Raw genomic sequence first — 18,786 nt, forward strand, 5'->3', positions numbered from 1 at the left:
AATGCCACTAGCCGTCACCTTCAGCCCCCAACTAAAACCCCTCCAATGCATTATTAAGGATCTACAACCTATCCTGAAGGATGACCCAACACTCTCACAAATCTTGGGAGACAGGCCAGTCCTTGGCTACAGACAGCCCCCCAACCTGAAGCAAATACTCACCAGCAACCACATACCACACAACAGAACCACTAACCCAGGAACCTATCCTTGCAACAAAGCCCGTTGCCAACTGTGCCCACATATCTATTCAGGGGATACCATCACAGGGCCTAATAACATCAGCCACACTATCAGAGGCTCGTTCACCTACACATCCACCAATGTGATATGTGCCAGCAATGCCCCTCTGCCATGTACATTGGTCAAACTGGACAGTCTCTATGTAAAAGAATAAATGGACACAAATCAGATGTCAAGAATTATAACATTCATAAACCAGTCGGAGAACACTTCAATCTCTCTGGTCACGCAATCACAGACATGAAAGTTGCTATATTACAACAAAAAAACTTCAAATCCAGACTCCAGCGAGAAACTGTTGAATTGGAATTCATTTGCAAATTTGATACAATTAAGTTAGGCTTGAATAGAGACTGGGAGTGGCTAAGTCATTATGCAAGGTAACCTATTTCTCCTTGTTTTTTCCTACCCCCCGCCCCCAACATTCTTGTTAAACCCTGGATTTGTGCTAGAAATAGCCCACCTTGATTATCATACACATTGTAAGGAGAGTGGTCACTTTAGATAAGCTATTACCAGCAGGAGAGTGGGGTGGGAGGAGGTATTTTTTCATGCTTTGTGTGTATATAAAAAGATCTTCTACACTTTCCACAGTATGCATCTGATGAAGTGAGCTGTAGCTCACGAAAGCTTATGCTCAAATAAATTGGTTAGTCTCTAAGGTGCCACAAGTACTCCTTTTCTTTCTGCGAATACAGACTAACACGGCTGCTACTTTGAAACTTTTCAACTTTAGACTAGACACAGAGTGAATGACCTTTACTCCACTAGAGGGCACTAACAGACAGGGCTGAAGGGCAACCGGGAGAGCTGGTTTTGCACATCTGTTATAATTAAGGGAACAAATAACCTCTCAATTTAAAACAAACTGCTAGTAAGAACAATGTACAGGAACATAAACTGAAGACCCTGGAGAGGTAGTTTAAATGTGAGATTTCAGCTAAAGAGATCTCATCTTCAAAGCCGTGTGCAAGGTATTAAATATTGCTACGTATTAGTTATCTAAATGCATCCTTTCCTTTCCAATTTAATGTGAAACAGCTGTGATAACTAATTATAAGCAAGTTATTTCAACTAGGTCCATAGGAAAGTTTCATCTGACATCTTTCCAATTTGTTTTTATTCTAACCCCTCCCCCCACACACACACAGCGAGCACACTTTGGACGTATATTCTAGGAGTGTAAATTTACGCTACAGCCATTCAACACACATAATGATCATCATCTGGCAAACAAAGTGAACGGCCAACACTAAGCAGGGGCTAATGTATCGTAACCCCTGAGGCATGTGAACTTGTGCATCTTAAAAACCACAAATACACATAAATCTAACGTATATTAAAGGGTTTAAGTCTCTCAAAGTTAATACTGGGCCTGACCATACATTCACTGAAGTCCACTGCAAAACTGTTGTTACCAGTGAATTGTCAAGGTCAGCTTGCTGCACTGTGCAGTCCATCAGGACATGCTGACTTTATGCACATACATACAGTGACCTAGCCTGTTTGCCGAGCACTTGAAGGGAAAGGGTGCTCCTCAAAAGGTAAGCAACATGCAGTGAAAACTGTGACTCGTCTCCAACAGACATTCACCAATGCATCGAGGGCTATCCAGCACATGGGCTAGGCCTCACTTAAATCCCATTTCATCAGGAGTAAAGGGCCAGAACAGGCACAACCTCAGCGGGACTGAAGTGATTGGGTTGGTCTTCAGTTCGGGGTGCATTCTGCCCACAGTAAAAACGTCTGTGACTCCAATTGATAGAAATATTCCAGTTAGTACGACTCTACCCCCGCACTGTAAACTAACACGGCGGGGCAGAACATAGCTGAAGCATTTAAATTGCTGAAGATTTTGAACAGGAGACTGCAAATCCCAGGTTGCATCAAGTTAAAGGCGCTTTGGTTCAGTCTGCTGTTTAACAAAATCCCAGTTGTTCAGTGCTTGGTGAAAGTCCCCTGAAAAATGAACACATGGACTTGAACCGGAGCCCCGGGAATGCTAAATGCTGTCATTGGGCAGCTGGTTTTTATTGAGTTATTGAAAAAAAATCAAGAGAACATTACAGAAGCATCTAATCCTTTACCCCCACATCTAGAAACTGTCTCAAGAGAACAAATAGCTTATCAAGATCCCCCCTTACCCTTTGCTAAGCAGATATTTAAAATCACCCATGTAAAGTTCTTCTCCTCCATTCTCATGTAATTTTAAATAGGCAAATAAAACGTAATTAGGTGTAGCCCCGGTGTACAGGTAGGCAAGTAGATTTTAGTTTACCTTGCCTAGTAAGTTTTCATAAGGATTTTGAGAGCCTGATATGGATCATTTCAAAAGCTTGCCAATACATGCAGTTGATTTACTGGGAACCGGATCTTCCATGATTGACTTGCCATTTCTCTAGGCCACGATAGTTACTGGTCACCGAATGGGAAGTGTTTGTGTGTGTCCATCCTGGAATAAGAGACAAATACAGCCTAAGTAAATAATAGAATCATAGAAGATTAGGGTTGGAAGAGACCTCAGGAGGTCATCTAGTCCAACCCCCTGCTGGAAGCAGGACCAACCCCAACTAAAATCATCCCAGCCAGGGCTTCATCAGGCTGGGCCTTAAAAACCTCTAAGGATGGAGATTCCAATAATCACAGCCATTCAGAATCTTCCATGTAGAAGCTTTTTCAAGAAGCAATACAGTGCAGTAGCCAGCCACTTCTTCTCACATGTAATAGGAATAGCCAAAATAGGGAATTTAAACCTTTAATTTAAAATGCATTAACCCAGGAGTTTAATTAAAAGAAACACAAATAAACCAAGCCCATCCCTCTCTGGATTTCCTGGTGCGTTCTGTTCCGTCAGCCGCCCATCCTGCAACAGATCTGCTAGTAATGGGTTGCGCCAGCAGGTGTTTAAACCCAGAATCTCTCCAACTAAAAGGATGAGCCAGTCCTGCTTTTTAGCTCCTGTTGCATTCAAAGACATAAGGGCCTTGATCCTGCTCCCAATTAAGTCAATAGAAAAACTCCCATTAACTTCCCCAGGGCAATATCAACCTCTGACGACGAAAAGAGGCTCAACTTAGTGGGCCGCCAACAGAGTTTGGTTGTGAAACCCCTGCCCTTCCTGCAGCATGGGTGAGTGGACTGGGAGATGTGGGTTTTGCTTGGAGGACTCTGAAGCAGGTCACTTTGGACTAGATTCACAAAGCTTAGGGCTGAGAATTCCACTTGCTGGCAGGGCACCATGGGCGGGGGGGGGGGGAGGTGTTAGACGTTGGAACGCTTAAGTACCTTCCTGAATCTGGGCCTCTGTGATCTACTGCTGAAAAGTGTTCTATAAGGAGCTAGATTTTATTAGATGAGAGAGGGGCTCCAGTAGGGAAAAGGTCGACAATCCATGCCTTAGCAGGTCAGCATTTTTCACCCAAAATGCTGCCTCCCCAATTAAAAATGGCTTTTTGATCAAAATGAAAATGTCATTGGATTGAAAATTTTCAGCTGTTGAAAACCAGAAGTTTTCTTTTTGGGGCCCATCCCCTCTTTTCAGTGGAAACAGGGAAGAGGAGGAAGGGGAATTTCTTCTAAATTTTCCTATCATCAAAAGACAGAAGTTCTGCAGGGTCATTTTGTTCATATTTTCAGAAGGAAAGACAGACGCAGCTTTATCTTTTAACCAGCTCTACGGCTGATTGAAACATCTTTCAGAGTAGCAGCCGTGTTAGTCTGTATTCGCAAAAAGAAAAGGCGGCCTGGTGACACCTTAGAGACTAACCAATTTATTTGAGCATCAGCTTTCGTGAGCTTCACCACGGATGCATCACCACTAGAGAGCATCAAATCCACATTCTCCTAGCTCAGGTTATGCTACTGACCCCGCCCTCCACCCAGGTGAAGTCTCTTTGGGTCCCATGCTGGCCTTTCCAATTTGCAAGCCCTGCCACCAGGGAAGATTGGATTGCGTGTATTGCACAGGGGCCAATAGGGTCAGTGGTTAAACAAACAATAGCAACACTTCAAACGTATTACACTGGATCTTCAACGTGCTGCTCAAACCTTTGTGATTTATCCCTGGCCTCAGAGTGGGTTAACATCAGTGAAGAAACAACTCCCTTTATAACAGGTGAGACCCACACTGGAACAACCCCACCTGAAGCTAATGGGGACGGTCGCTGCTGGGTTTGGTCCCTTACCTACTTCACTGTGGGTTAATTAATTAATGTTGGCAAGGTGCTTTGAGATCCTTACATGAGTAGATGCTACTCAATATCTACCTCCTATAGAAACCCTGCAGATGATAAGCAAAGACTCATTATCCCCATTTTGCCTGTAGGGAAACTGAGGCAGGGGGTGGGAAGTGACTGGCCTCAGGTCACCCAGCAGGGCAGAGGCAATGCTAGAAATAGAACCCAGGTCTCCTGCATCCCCATCCAGTGCGCTAGCCCCTGGACCACATGACTGAAAGCATCCACTGCTTCCTAGCCTGCAAGCTTCCCTATGTACGATCACTAGCCGGGCCCCGAAGGCAAGCGCACAGTTGCACACGGATACATTTTTTTAGTTAGACGAGCCTGTTTCAATCACTCACCCCATCAGTTTCCATTTAATAAATCGCGTGTTGCAGTTTAGTCCTTCCAGCGTCTGGATTTCTTTGTGTGTCAGCTGAAAGTCATACACCTACACAGAAGAAACAGCCTTTGAACCCAAGCCAAGGGCTTTCTGGGCTCAGAGGTCTGCAGGGAGACGCAAGGCCCCAGCAGAGCATGGAAGTCGCGGGTGGATATTCTGTAAGGCTGGGAAATGCAGCCCCTTGGAGGCTGGATACAGGGAATGGCAGGGTGTGGGCGTAGGATTTCCCCGACACGCACACAGGAGGTTACTGCGTGGCAAGTTGCTGTGCTGAAATTCACCCCCTGCCTTGCCCCACAGCAGACAGGCCCAGACACTTCGTGTCTCTCTCTCTCCCCGAGGTGAAGAGCAGATCTTCTACTGGGTGCCTGGCCCGGCCCATTTGTTCAGCACAGCTCTGCCAAACAGGCATGGCCACCCCCTCAACTCCTCAGTGAAAGGACAAAAATCCCGCCCCCAGATGTACGGGCCACAATCTATTCCCACAGCTGCTTCCCTGGCCCGGACGTGTTTTCATCCGGATCGTCACAGCTGGAGCCGGGACAAGAATGGCTGTAGATGGCTTAAGAATAACTCTGTTAACGGGCTCCCCAGGTACTGCGCAACCCCACCTCTCGCAAGGGGGGCCGTGCATGCCAATCAAGGCTGTTTAATAGCCAGACCTTGCTCTGTATTGTGTGTTCTACAAGGAGCAAATCCAGCTAGGTCTCCAAGCTCCAAGCGTATCGCCGAACGGAGCGGCTAACCCTCAAGCTAGCAATACTTAAGGGTCCCTTGAACTAGCCATTCAAATCCTGCTGGGTACAGCTCAGCTTTGGTACAAGTCCCCAGCCGTTGCTTGTGTGCAGCTTTTCACCCCGCTCTCGTGACATTAACACCTCAGCCATTCGCCAGGAGCGGAAGAGGGCTCCTGGCTCACTAGCCATCCCTGTTACCTCTGCGTTCTCCACGATGTGGGACGGGGTGATGCTTTTCGGGATGGTGGCGATGCCCCTCTGAAGGTGGAAGCGGATGAGAACCTGCAGAGAGGGCAGGAGGAGTTGGTGAGCCAAGGTACGTGGCTGGCGTGGTGGCCAGGAGGCACACAGCCAGCAGGAAAAGACAGACACACACACACACACACACACTTTTCCCACACTGCACCCACAAACCCCCACCCCCGTGTAGGTTAGATAGGATGTCGTGCGGCTATAGACAAACACCGCTAGGGCCAGTGCTGTCCCCCCTCACCTGAGCGCTGGTTTTTCCGTGCTTCTGAGCGATCTCATTCACCGTTGGATTCTCCAGGAGGGGCACCGGACTGTTCTTCCCCGTAGGGCTAAGGGAAGAGATTTGGAGAGTCCTGAACAACGGGCAGCCCTTTGCCAACAGAAAGCTGGTGGGTTCGAGAAATGGGGAAGGGAAAGCACTGAGTCACTCCCCCTGAGCCAGCCACAGGGTCGACGAATGCCCATTGGTGCTGCTGTGCAAACAACGGCTGCTAACAACAGCCAGCATCCCTCCCTGGCCCAGCTCACTTTGCCTTTCCCCTGCTTTGTCACCACGCGGTAGCCAGAACTCATCACGCAGAGGGACCCCTGTTACATTGACCTGACTCTTGATTAAGTATTTATCCAAGAAAACAACAAAGAGTCTGGTGGCACCTAAAAAACTAACAGATTTATTTGGGCATAAGCTTTCGTGGGTAAAAAACCCCACTTCTTCAGACTTCTTCACTAACACGGCTACCCCCTGATATTTATCCAAGATAAATGAATCCAGTAAATGCTATTGGATTCTTCTCCCTCTCACACGAGTGTAAGTCCCAAGCCAGTGAAATCAAACCGGAGAGAGAGCAGAATCCAGCTCAGTTAGCATATCCAAGATCTCAGCCACACCTTGGACGGGTGGGCCAGGTTACCGGCCACGAAGCTCGAGAAGAGAAGGACCCAGCTTGTGTCTCAGAGCCAGCCCAGGCTGAGTTTGCAGCCGTGGCCGCTGGAAGAAACACCTCTCAGGCACTCCAGCTCACACTCACTCCATCTGCCAGTCACCACTGAGCCCCGTGATGCTGGTTCAGGCAGAACTGCTGCTTTGTGCTGTAGCTGTGGGTCTCTACTGTCCCCAGAAGGGTGATTTCCGAGTCATCAGCATGGACTCTGGGGCGGCAAGAACACCCCACCTTCTACCTCCCCCCCTTCTCTGATTAGCTCACTGGTCATTCTCCCTTTACAGGTCACTTTTGGACTGACCGGGGCATAGCAGGGCAGCCGAAGGGACTGTATGCGATGAGGACGATCCCCTTGGACCTGCAGTACTCCACCAGCTTGGGCTGGGTCAGGTAGGGATGCAGCTCCACCTGGTAGAGAAACAGTTATTGTCTCTCACGCCCACGTCCCATTGCCTCAAGGTGCTCATGAGCGGGCTCTGAAGGGCCGGGAAGTCCTTCCCGAGAGGCGGCAGCTTTCATCGGAAAACCCAAAGCTGGGGCCTGGTTTGCTGAATATCATGAGCCCCCGTAGCCCCAGGGTCAGGTGAGCTTCCCTCCTGCCCCGGGAAGGTCTCCTCCTCTTCTCTGCCCAGCCCCACATGCTTCTCCCAGCATGCTGGACCGAGCATCAGATTCGGCCTCCTTCCTCCACACCCTGGCCTAAGAGAGAGGAAGCAAGGCTCCGGCTGCAGCTTTCTGGCAGATCAGGACCAATCAATCCCCCTTCTGCCTGCACAGCATTCCCCGGGGCCTCCTTCTGCAGCGTTAGCTATTGGTCAGTGACCGTGGCTGGCTTGGAGAACGGACACAGGACCGGCCGCAGGGAGGTTGATTGATTAGGCCCGTGGTCCTCAGCCTTCTCCAGGCCACACCCCACCCCCATGTTAGAGAGGCAGCTTGACCTACTTAGGGGCGATTCGGAGCCATGAGGCTTGGGTTCTGTTCCCAGTTGTGCCATTAACCTTGAGCAAGTAACTTCCCCCTCTCCAGGATTGTTTCCCCTTCGCCCGTCTTGTCTCTCTGGACCCCTGGCTTTTCAGTGCTGGGACTGTCTCATACTGAGCACAGTGGGGTCCCAAGCATGGTTGGGCTCTGTGCTTCTGGGAGTCCTTTTGGGGCCAAGCCCTCAAAGAGCAAGCACAACCTCTCTGGCTCCGCTCAAGCTGCGAACCCAGGCATTCGAATGCTGCATTAAGCCCCCAAAGCCTGCTTAGCACAGTACGGAGGATGCCACAGCTGCAGGTTCCCAATTCTTGCTTGGGACCTTAAGCAGCGCAATGCAAAGCGAGCGGGAGCACTCCCTGGAGCGGAGACACGATTGCTACAGGCAGAGCAGGTGAGAGACAAAAACTTCGGAGCTGCACAGAGCTGAAGGAGACTCACCCACCTGGTCTCGCTCATATCCTAGGAGCGGCCTACACCACCACAGGAAACGACATTGTTACCGGTGTAACTCACACGCCTTTACCTGGTTGGCGGCAGGCTTGATCCTGCACACGGACAGCAGCCTCTCCAGCTGGGAGATGTTGAAGTTGGAAACCCCCACCGATTTCACCAGGCCTTCATCCACCAGCTTCTCCATCGCCTGCCAGGAAAACAAAGAGGTGCTGGATGATTTTGTTGGGGAGTGGTCCTGCTCTGAGCAGGGGGTTGGACTAGGTGACCTCCTGAGGTCTCTTCCAACCCTAATCTTCTAGGATTCTATGCAGCAGGTCATGGGCTGGGCCTACACAGCTGGGGAAACGCAGGGGGCTGCTGAAATAACGGGCGAGTGACAATGCACTGGCTGGCTTTGCCGGGGTGCTGGAATGCTTGCAGCTGCCACCGGCTTCACCCGGAGCTTGGGTGCTCAGCACCTGTGTCAAACTAACCCAAAGCCCTCCACCTCCTTAGGGACGTCGGCCCAGATCCTCGAAGGGAGTGAGGCACCGGTGCCTGAATACCTTTGAGGAGGTGAGCCCAGGTGCATGGACCAAGCCCAGCGATTGGTGCTCTCACGTGCCACAGAAGATCCTGCCCCAGTGCTTATGCTGGCAGAAGAGGGTCCCGATTGTCCTGCCCACCATTCGGTCCTCCACGCCCACCCAGGGCAGGCATGCAGCTCCTGCGACGATTGTGATCAATCGGATTCAAGTGGTAAAGGGCTGATCTCCATCTCTCCACGTGCTTAGGCTGGACCTTCAGGCAGTGCCGAGAACGGAGCGCCTTAAAAACACAGCCTCTGCCTTGGGCACCCACACAGGACAGATTTGCCAGGCGAGCTGCAGTGACGGGCCCGAATTCGGCCTTCTGCACATGCCCAGAACGAGGGAGGTGGAAGGCCTCTCGGGAAGCGGGCTGCCCGGCAGAAAAGCCACTCGTTCAACGTCCCAGAGGGGCATTCCCATTTCCGGAGGGAAAGGGCAGCTGGGTTGGAAAGCCAGTGGCTCTGACACCCGGGAGCCGACTGGAATCGTAGCTCTCTCCCCCCTTCGGAATGGGTTTAAAAATATTTCTGTCGGCACGCAAGCGCAGCCTGTCTCCTCCCGCGAAGCAATAGCTCCTTCTTGGGGCCTTTGTGCATTTTAAATGAGGCCATTCCATTGTCTCCAGCCAGACTAAAAACCTGCCCCGGCTCGCAGCTCTTAACCTTGCTGGTAATTACCAATTGCTACGGTGGCAGCCGCATTCAGCCTGCCTCTCTGTCTCTTGCAGCCAGACAGCAGAGGCTGCTGATGGGAAATATACGTGAGGAACACGAGTCAGCCATGGAGATCGTTACGACTGGAGGGGGATGGGCAGCCTATGCTGCTCTTTCCCTGCTGCTCGCTGAGCACTATGGGCGAGCCCATCGAAGCCAATGAGAGTCTTTCCACTGGCTGGAAAGGGCTTTGGATCAGGCCCTGTGTGCTTATGGTATCCATCAATGGTGCACATCACCGAGGCATGCAGGAGGTGGGAATCCGGGCTTCCCCTGATAAGGGATCCCTTCCATCCTAAATACCTCCATGTAGCTCAGCTGCCCTATCCCATCGCTACTGCGCCTTTAGCTCACATAGTAGCAGCTTGGGCTGAGGTGCAAAAGGTCCCAGGTTCTGTTCCTGCTCGTGACCCCCCATGAACATGATTACACTTGGCCTGATGTGTGGCCTCTTACCCGCCAGGTGTCCACGTAGTCCACATCCGACTGCAGAAGCAACCCGTCCTTTTGAGGCATGAGCTCCTCGTTGATATTCTGCAGGGGAACAGACCAAGAGCCACTTTCTAGGGTGAAGCATCCCATGGGTATCTCTGGAACTGCTGAGAGTCCTGCCCCGAGTTGACCTGACTTGCCAAGAATTAACGAGTGGCCAGGCATCAAACACCCCCGCTGGCCCGTTCATCCCCGGGGAATGCCCACCACTTCTGTCAGAGTTATTGCAACAGGAGGAAGTGTGAAAGAAAGCCAGGGGCACCAGATTTTTTGAGCTGGATGATGCAGTGTCGGTGAGGTCTGCAGGGGGCTTTTCTAGAGAGCGAATATCCCGGCCTGATTGCTTGACCCCTCTCCCACTATTCCAGTCAAGGGGAGGCAGTCCAGGCTCATGAGCTCAAAGGAGAATGAGGCTGGGTCTCAACGTGGATAGGAGACTCCCCTGCTGTGGTGTTGCCGAGCCGGCACACGTCCAAGTAAGCGTAATTGCCCCAAGAGAGTTTAACCCTGGTGTTCTCACAGGTCCCCTTCCTCTTACCAAAATCGCCCAGAGAGCCTCATTGATCAGGATGACTCTCTGGCCTACCCAGGAGGCCCATCTACAGTAACACAATGCCCAGCACCTGATTGCCCTCAACTTCCCCTACAGCTCCAACTGGATCCTCTCATTTTCTTCATTTCCCAGCCTAACCTATTTTGCTGTTAAACAGTTGCTGTGTGCCACCCCAGGGGTGGCAGCGTTCCAGGTGCCAGGGAAGTGATCCTTTATTGTCTCCAAATGGCACCTTGGACCTACATGAGTCAAGTTCTCTATCGGCTTATGCCACCCATCCATGGAAGTCAGACAACGTGGCCCGGTTATGCCATGTTTCTAAAGCCCTTGTTGCACCTTCCATCCAAGTAGCTACAGAACCTTTACCTTGGCTCTTATCACCGTAATATCTGAGCACCTCCTGCCCCTGGGGAGCGGGACAGTGCTATTATTTCCATGCGGCACAGGGAGAACTGAGGCCCAGGGTCTATCAAGTGACTTGCCCAAGGTCGTGTTTTAAGTCTGAGTCTCAGCTTCACATTTTAGCCATGAGAACACGCTTCCTAGAAGCGCAAAAGGAAACCAGACAACACCCTCAGGGGCTGTCGACCTGCCACGGAGGGACAACCCAGCCTGCCTTGTTTTGCCTCCTGATAATTACGAACGGAAACCCAGTTCTGTCGTGCACTGACTCATCACCGTGTAAACTGCTGTGTGGCTGAGGGGAAGAAAGGGAACTAAATGCCATCAGCTCAGAGAGAAGCCACCTTACCAGAAAGCCCATTGGAGAGTGCATGAGATAGAGATCCAGGTAATCCAGCTTCAGCATCGTCAGGCTTTTCAGGAAAGCCGGCTTCACATCCTGCGGGGCATGGAAGCTGTTCCATAGCTGCCCAGAGAGGATAGTTGCATTATTCATTGCATTCCAGGAGCACCTAACCAAAATGAGGGCCCCCTGTGCTGGGCACTATCCGAGAGAGAGAGTCCCAGCCCTGCCGAGCTCACAGTCTACATAGAAGAGACAGACACAGGGTGGGAGGAGAAACGTGGAGGGGAAGTAAATTACTCCAGGTCACACAGCGAGAGACAGAGCCCAGGTTTCTAGACTCCCAATCCACTGTCTGTTCTACTGGACCAGGCTGCCTCTGTAAAATGGGGGCATGGTCAGAGAAAGAGTAGGAGAACAGGAGTATAATGAGCTGTATAGATGGGAAACAGAGGCACAGAGAGACTCCGTGACTCGGTCATAGCGGGAGGGTGTGACAGAGCCAGGAACTGAAGACAGATCTCCTGAATCCCAGTCCAGTGGCTTCACCCCAGCACCATCCTTCCTCTCAAAGATCAAAAACGGACATCCCTTTCCCCCAGTATTTTACTCTATACAAATGAAGTGTGTCCACCAGGCCTTAGAGCAATAAGTCAAATGTTGCTCTTCATTCCATGTCCCTGCTCCTATTGGTCTGCTCTTCTCAGCAAATAACCAGGAGGAGGAGCCAGCACCATGTGACCAATCAGCTCTGAGGTACACCCAGCTTGGAAATCTCTTCTATTTAGCATTTCATTGCTGCTGATTGTTGTAGGCACCTACCATGGGTCTTTGTTACTTGCATCATAAACGGAGTCTTAGATAATATCATAAATAGAGCTTAGTCTTGAGAAAAGATGACTGACCTGATAACAGTCTTGAAATACGTGAATGGCGGTTATAAAGAGGACTGTGATCAATTGTTCTCCATGTTCATTGGAGGTAGGACAAAAAGTAATGGGGTAAACTGGCAGGAAAGGCTATTTAGGTTAGATATTTATTTAGGCTTCCAAGTTTGTTCATGGAATCCCCTTGCTGGAGGTTTTTAAGACCAGGTTGGACAAAACTTGTCTGGGATAGTCAAGGTTTACTTGGTCCTGCCTCAGTGCAGGGGACAGGACTTGATGACTTTTCAGGGTCCCTTCCAGCCCAACATTTCTATGATTCTATAGTAGCTATGGGTGTGCTCCACAAAAGTGAGATGTTTGTATATATGTAGATAGACAATAGATTAGTGTTCTCAAATGGCATATAAGAACACTTAGCACTACTGGGCAAAAAATGGAATTTGAATCCTGTGGAAAATTCCAACAAATTGAAATTTCTAGTGGGGTGAAAATTCAGAAAAGTATCTATTTGGAAATATTGAAACTTTTCAGTTTGCTCAGGTCAAAATAATACAATCTGGACTAACATAAAAATATGCAAGTGGAAGTTAAATGAAACGGGAAAGTCGAAATGATGTGTTTTGACATTTTTTTCCATTGCAACTTTGCCAAAATTGAGATGTTTCTGCAAAATAGTTTAGATTCCGACAAAATTGTATTTGCCAATGGAAAAAAAACTGTCCCATTGTCCATTTTCGATCATCTCTAGTAAATTAGAAAGTTTAATAACGTTGTTGTTCTGCACTGGGAATGGCAGCTCTTTGACAATTGTGTTTCAATCCACAAGGCACACAGTACAGTCAACATCAAGCCTTCATGAGTCAGGCCCCCCTAGAATCCATGAGATTGGCTTAAAAAGCCATAGGGTCTTATTTGCCTTCTGGCCTTTGGGGGGGGGGGGTGTCTCATTTTGCAGCTTCTGTGAATAACCGAGAGGGTTAGGAAATCATTTTTTTATTTAATGGAGGCTGAAATTTTCACCATATCATGAGTCCAGGAGCAGAGGCCACGAGAAAAAAACCACAAACACCCAGTATCCCAAGTCTTGGGGTAACTTAGAAAGAATTAGCAATCCTGGGCTTCTGTCTGGAAGGGAAACGGGGCTCACCTTGCTCACCACATAAAGTTCGTCTCTCTTCAGCCTCCCTTCCCCCAGCATCTTTTCAAAGGCTGCTCCGATCGTGGCCTCGTTCTGGTAAAAATAAGCACAGTCGAAGTGCCGATATCCAGCATCTAACGCTACCTGTAGGGCTTCCTGAGCAGCATCCGGGGGACACTGCAAAGAAAGCAATAGACGCATCACTGCTTGCTGTCTAATCTTCCCCCGAGCCACACTCCTGGGGCTAACGAGCTACACTGATTTACACCAGCCAAAGACATGCTCAATAGCTTGAGATCTCTCAAGCCAAACCCAGGGCCAGGCCTTGTCCACACTTGGGTAGGAGATACCCCCAGAGAATGGCCAGATGCTGCAAATTCCACACATGGTGCTCGTCCTTCCAAGTCGGTGTTAAACCAAGGCCCCAGCATGGCACTGTGGTGCCCACGATGCCACCTTTCAGCTATGGTGCATAGCCGTGCTCCAGCCCACATTCGGTTGTCAAAAGGGTCCCACAGCTCCCCAGGCAAGAGAGCTTCAGCTGCAACTTTGCAGAGCCAAGACTCATGGAATATTTTGTTGCCTTGGAGATTAAAAGGGCTTTGGGTACACGCACAGACGGGGATAACAAGGCTGTCCTCTGCTGCACCAGTCTCTGGGGGCTCATACGCCAACTACCAACATCCATAGGCTCATAGGCACTTCAAACAGTTTCGACATGCTCTTGCCCTTCATGGGTTTGCAATAAACATTCACACACTTTGAGCTTATGCTCAAATAAATTGGTTAGTCTCTAAGGTGCCACAAGTCCTCCTTTTCTTTTTGCGAATACAGACTAACACGGCTGTTACTCTGAAACCATTCACACACTTCTAATAGGCCAAGAGTCATTGTCCCTCTCTTTGCTACCAGTCCCAGCAAAGTCTTCGGGAATTACCACATTCTCCCTTGAACAAAGGGTCTGATCCTATGTCCGCTGAATTCAGTGGGCCTCTTTCTGCTAACTTCATGGGCTGTTAACATCTGCCTGAGCATTAACTCAGCCTTGTAAACATATTCACCTGATCTGGGCTGCGGCATCCTGCTGACACCCAGCCGCACCCTGGCTGTGTGCGGAAACAGAGCCGCCGAGAACCCTCTCTGTACCAAGCCTCCTTTAATTACAGCGTTTACCCAAGAGTGGAGGCCGGCATGCCCCTGCCTGCAAAGAACACGCAGACAAAGAGCGACCGCAGCATCCGACCCAAACAGATGAACCGGCACTTATGCAGGGTTGTTCCTGCCTTGGAACAAAGGGAAAGCAGGTGGGGAGAAGTGTAGGCCCAGCAGGAGTTATGCCGAGAGGCAGGATCCCTGGGGTAGATTGATCACAGCTGCACCCACCCCTTGTAGCGCCCGGGCTCTCTTGTTCTTGAAAACAATCAGCGTTTAACCTGCGCTCGATATCGGATGCTCAGTACATCATGCCACAGCACCGTCCAATGAGAGAGCCCGCAGTCGGGTGGGCTCCCTGCCTCCTTCTCCCATCTAGCCAACGCATTGCTGAAGTCCTCAGTCAAACCACCCCTCCTCTCCCAGCTCCCTAATGTCCCGCTCTTCTCTCTAGCTGTGCTCTCCCGTCTCCTGCACTCTCGTGGGCCAATGCTGGGCTTTAGATCTCAGGCCCTGGCTGGAAATTCGCCCCCCTCTCATCCTAAAACACCTATTCGACAAGATCAGGGCTTGCGCCATGGTGCATTGGCGCAGATGACATCCACCCTGGACCTCCCCCTTGGGGCTGACAGAGAACATCTCATCTCCAAGGCTGCCAACCCAGCAGTCTTTCATCAGAATTCAATTCCCATCAAAGACCTCTTTGAAAGGAGATTAAGGTAGACAATTACCTCTCCCAGCTCTTTCTCGGGTCTCGTGAGTGCTGCTGGCAGCAGAGGCCTGAGTCAAGGCTGGCAAAGCCATGGGGCACCCCACAAGCGTTCCGTGTCCCAGGGAAGTTTATTAAAGGATTAAACCTACAACGATTATTTAATTGCACAACAAAGCAAACGGATCCTGATCGGCCTCGATGGGAAGCCGCTTCCCTCCATAACAAACGGAGCTCTGCCCTGGCACAGAGACATGAAAATCGCCTTGAGGACCAAGGATCCTTTGTGAAAGTAAGGACCATAGCTGGGGAGCAACTACATCTATCCCGTGACCACAGTTGCCCAGTGGGCTACCAAAAGGAACAGTTTTGCTGGCCGCTCTTTACCCTTCAGTAGCCAACATAGTTTCATGGATTGATCCTAATGGAACAAATCCCATTGACTTCAATGGGCTTTGGGTCAGCTGTTTGAAGTTTGCTGTGTTTTGTTTTAAATGCCTTTGGGATGAAATGGAGACGTTTGCAAGAAAAAAAACCTACTGTTATCAAATTTGTTGAGCAACAAAACAAGAGCGGGATTTAAAAAAAAAAATTCAAATCCAAAAAATATCAGTGAAAACATTGGGTTGATTGGCTGACTTTAGTTTCTTCACAGAACATAACATCCCAGTATTTGCCAACGGGTCTACTCTGGCAAAAAAGTTTCAGAACAAAAGCAGTAGAACTGGTTCCCATGCCTACAGTCCCTTCTCTCTTATTTTCTCCCTCTCATCCAACCTCCCACCCAGTTTTTCCTGGCTCCTCTTTTTTGGTACAGGCTAACACTATTGCTGCAGAAAGGCAACCCATTACGACCTCATCAACACTTGAAAGTGAGGCCAGTAAAACTATTTTGCTTGGTGCAATTTTCTTCCAAAATAGGCAGACCAGACAAAGATGTAGCTTTGCCTTTAACCTTAGTGTGGTTTTAACCACACAGGAAAAGGAATAAGCTGCCCTGATCTTTATAGGGGAATTGTATTACTTCAAAATTGTACCAGGATAGTTTGAGTTGGCACAATTTTGTAGTATAGGCAAGTCCTGTGCGAGATTAGCCTGTAAGAGTCACTGCTGAAGGATCTCAAACACTTGACACAATTCAGGGAAGAATTAGACACAAAGAGCATTGGCAGTTGGACCAGCCAGGATCCAAGTTAAGAGACTTCATGCCTCAGGGAAGAACAGAAGATCCACCAGCTCGCAGAAAGAAATACTGATGTTCAAAGTCAAAAAATGCTCACGTGCTCTGAAAAGTGACTGAAATGGCACCAGGAGCTGCCAGGTTTATTGGCTTGCAGTGATTCTAGCTCAAATCTGTTCACAGTTTGCAAGTAAGGTCTGACCGGGGCCGGGGGTGTCATTAACAATAAGGGATGAGGAAGGCGGGCACAGTTGCAAGAGACAAGACTTTATCAAACATGCCTAAGAGGCCAGTGTTACATGCCGAAACTCTGGTGTTTGTGCACCAGCAGCCTGGCCCCAGCATGCCTTGCTAAGCCCCTGATGCCTCCCCAAACCAGATCCCTCTGGAAACCTGACCCTCTTTCTCAAGTTCCACTCATCACGCTACAGACTTGGTGCTGCTCTTATACTCCAGCTTCTTTGGCCCCTGTGCACGTTACAGTTGCACCGAGGCTTGCTCTAAATTGCACCCTGCCTGCCCACATCCCACATGAGCCACTTGGGCTGTCAGGATTGCCAGAGTTGTAGGAACACCTTGGCCATCTCCCCCTTGTACTTCACAACAAATGCAGATTTATTAATTTTTTTTTTAATAGCTTTGATTGAATCCAATGACGACAAACAGAGGACAGTGCTTCTCAGCGCTGGCAAGCCAGCACCTGACATAGGTGTTATGCATTCATTCTGCAACTTCCATTCTCTCTTAGGACCACTGAAGTCAACAGGAGTTTAAACATTAGACTTCAGTGGGTCTAGAAAGCGGTCCTCAAATGAGTATCTGCCTCCTGTAAATCGACTGCCAGTGAACTCAAAATACTGTTATGTGGAGGATGTTAATGATCTTTGATCTATAGACAATCACAGACCTGGTTAAAGCCAATGCATGTGCTAAGCACCTTTCTTCCAGGCTCAATAGAAGGAGCAATTAAGCCCCTTTATGTCATGAGATACCGGATAACAGTAGAAGCCACCACGCAAGCCAATGGCAAGATCAGAAGCGGAGCCATGTGGGCTTCCCTGATTGCAAACACAGAAGCTAGGCTGTGGCAATTGTTTGGCAAGGTGTGTGTGTGTGTGTGGGTATATTTGAGCAGAAACCAAGCAGACAGAGAGAGAAGCAGTTGTGTGGGGGAGCAGAGAGAGCGAGCTCCTTGTGGCCTGGAACTGCTGGAGAGGTAGGCTTGGAAACTGAAAGCCAGGAAACTGCTTGCTGTTTGTTTTTAATTGTTTTCAGGGAAAACAAGCAAACTGGCCTGTGCTTTCTTTGTAAACAAAACAGGATCCAACCAAACAAATACCTGTCGTCAGTTTCTCCTCCTAACTGAAACAGACTTGCCAGATCCTGATAATTTCCTCAGTGCTGGGACTAAGGGGGCAACGGTACTTAACATGTTTGTAAAGGCTAGCATGGACACTCCCCACACATCTAATCATGTTTGTGGTTTACTCGGTGCTATGTCTTCACTGCAAGAGGTGCATTTACACAGAGATCGCTACTTCGATGTAAATTCCAAGTGGAGACAAGGCACAGGGCTTTATGTTTTTACCCCAATGTACCCCTTAAAGTAAACTCCTGAGGGATGAAGGGTGGGGAAGAGGGTTGACCTCAACTAGCTACATCAAGGCAAAAACTACCCCTGCCTTGTCTCCAGCAGGATTTTGTTTCAAAAGAGCTATCTCGAGGGATCAGCGGACGGTAAACTACAACCACGTGCCGCAGCTGGATCAAGCGTGAGGGGAACATCCCGACTAGTGTTCATAAATGCGTTCTGTACCTCGAGTGAGTCAGTGACCCGGAGCTGAAAAAGTCCAGCAAAGACGTGACTCTGAGAATGGGAGCATCCGTAGCCCAAGGAATTTGTAACAGGTTATAAATAAATACGATTGCATTGCCCAGATTCTGAACTGCCCCTTGGAAAAGGCCCAGAAATACCCAACTGCAGCCCAGAACACGGCTGCCTTCCCTGCCTGGCAATACACCGGCGGATGCCTCATCAAAACATTGAGCATATCTGCGGGGACGGGACAGCTCCAGCCGCTAGGCTGTGTGAGAGTCGGTGTTGTCAGAGCTGACATGAATCTGCTGTCTGAAAAGACAGCGAGATGCCACGCAGGGTTTAAACTCTATTTGAACTCGAGCAACAGCACTGAAATTCAGCTAGTGCCAGTCTCTAATGCCCCTTGGTCATTAGGCCCTTGGGCTTCTGGGCTTGTGTTCTCGCTTGTTCTGGCGGCTTTGATTTTAAATGCACAAAGGGAGAGGACAGGAGGAAACTGGCTAAGATTACACTGAAACGTGGAGGGCGGGGTGGGGGTACTGAAACAAAGGCAGATGTGTTCATGTTGGCTCTGAGTTCCAGGAGCCCAGTGGGTCGCA

General features: G+C 49.5%; 1 protein-coding gene across 3 annotated transcripts; it reads right to left on the minus strand.

The window, feature by feature from the left end:
* Nucleotides 1-2,240: 2,240 nt before the first annotated feature.
* LOC140903512 (aldo-keto reductase 1B-like) lies at nt 2,241-13,674 on the minus strand. 3 transcript variants are annotated; one of them, XM_073324876.1, is made up of 9 exons: nt 13,337-13,674; nt 11,309-11,425; nt 9,969-10,046; nt 8,301-8,417; nt 7,095-7,201; nt 6,094-6,181; nt 5,799-5,882; nt 4,823-4,911; nt 2,241-2,695 (listed from the first exon to the last, which is right to left on the minus strand). In XM_073324876.1, exons 1-9 carry the CDS (start codon nt 13,526-13,528, stop codon nt 2,656-2,658), a joined length of 912 nt encoding a protein of 303 aa, XP_073180977.1. In that variant the 5' UTR covers nt 13,529-13,674; the 3' UTR covers nt 2,241-2,655. The 3 variants fall into 3 exon arrangements, with proteins under 3 accessions (XP_073180977.1, XP_073180976.1, XP_073180975.1); XM_073324875.1 differs by lacking the exons at nt 2,241-2,695; nt 4,823-4,911 and having other exon boundaries at nt 5,643-5,882; nt 13,346-13,674; XM_073324874.1 differs by lacking the exons at nt 2,241-2,695; nt 4,823-4,911 and having other exon boundaries at nt 5,643-5,882.
* Nucleotides 13,675-18,786: the final 5,112 nt, after the last annotated feature.

This window comes from Lepidochelys kempii, chromosome 26, assembly GCF_965140265.1.
Source record: "Lepidochelys kempii isolate rLepKem1 chromosome 26, rLepKem1.hap2, whole genome shotgun sequence".
In the NCBI taxonomy this organism is placed as follows: domain Eukaryota; kingdom Metazoa; phylum Chordata; order Testudines; family Cheloniidae; genus Lepidochelys; species Lepidochelys kempii.

Coding starts and splice junctions, on each gene's coding strand:
- LOC140903512 (XM_073324874.1), bottom strand. CDS start 13,528: ATGCGTCTATTGCTTTCTTTGCAGTGTCCCCCGGATGCTGCTCAGGAA. Junction 10,047..11,308: donor ACTCTCCAATGGGCTTTCTG/GTAAGGTGGCTT, acceptor GTTCCCCTGCAG/AATATCAACGAGGAGCTCAT. Junction 5,883..6,093: donor ACGGAAAAACCAGCGCTCAG/GTGAGGGGGGAC, acceptor CCCTCTCTGCAG/GTTCTCATCCGCTTCCACCT.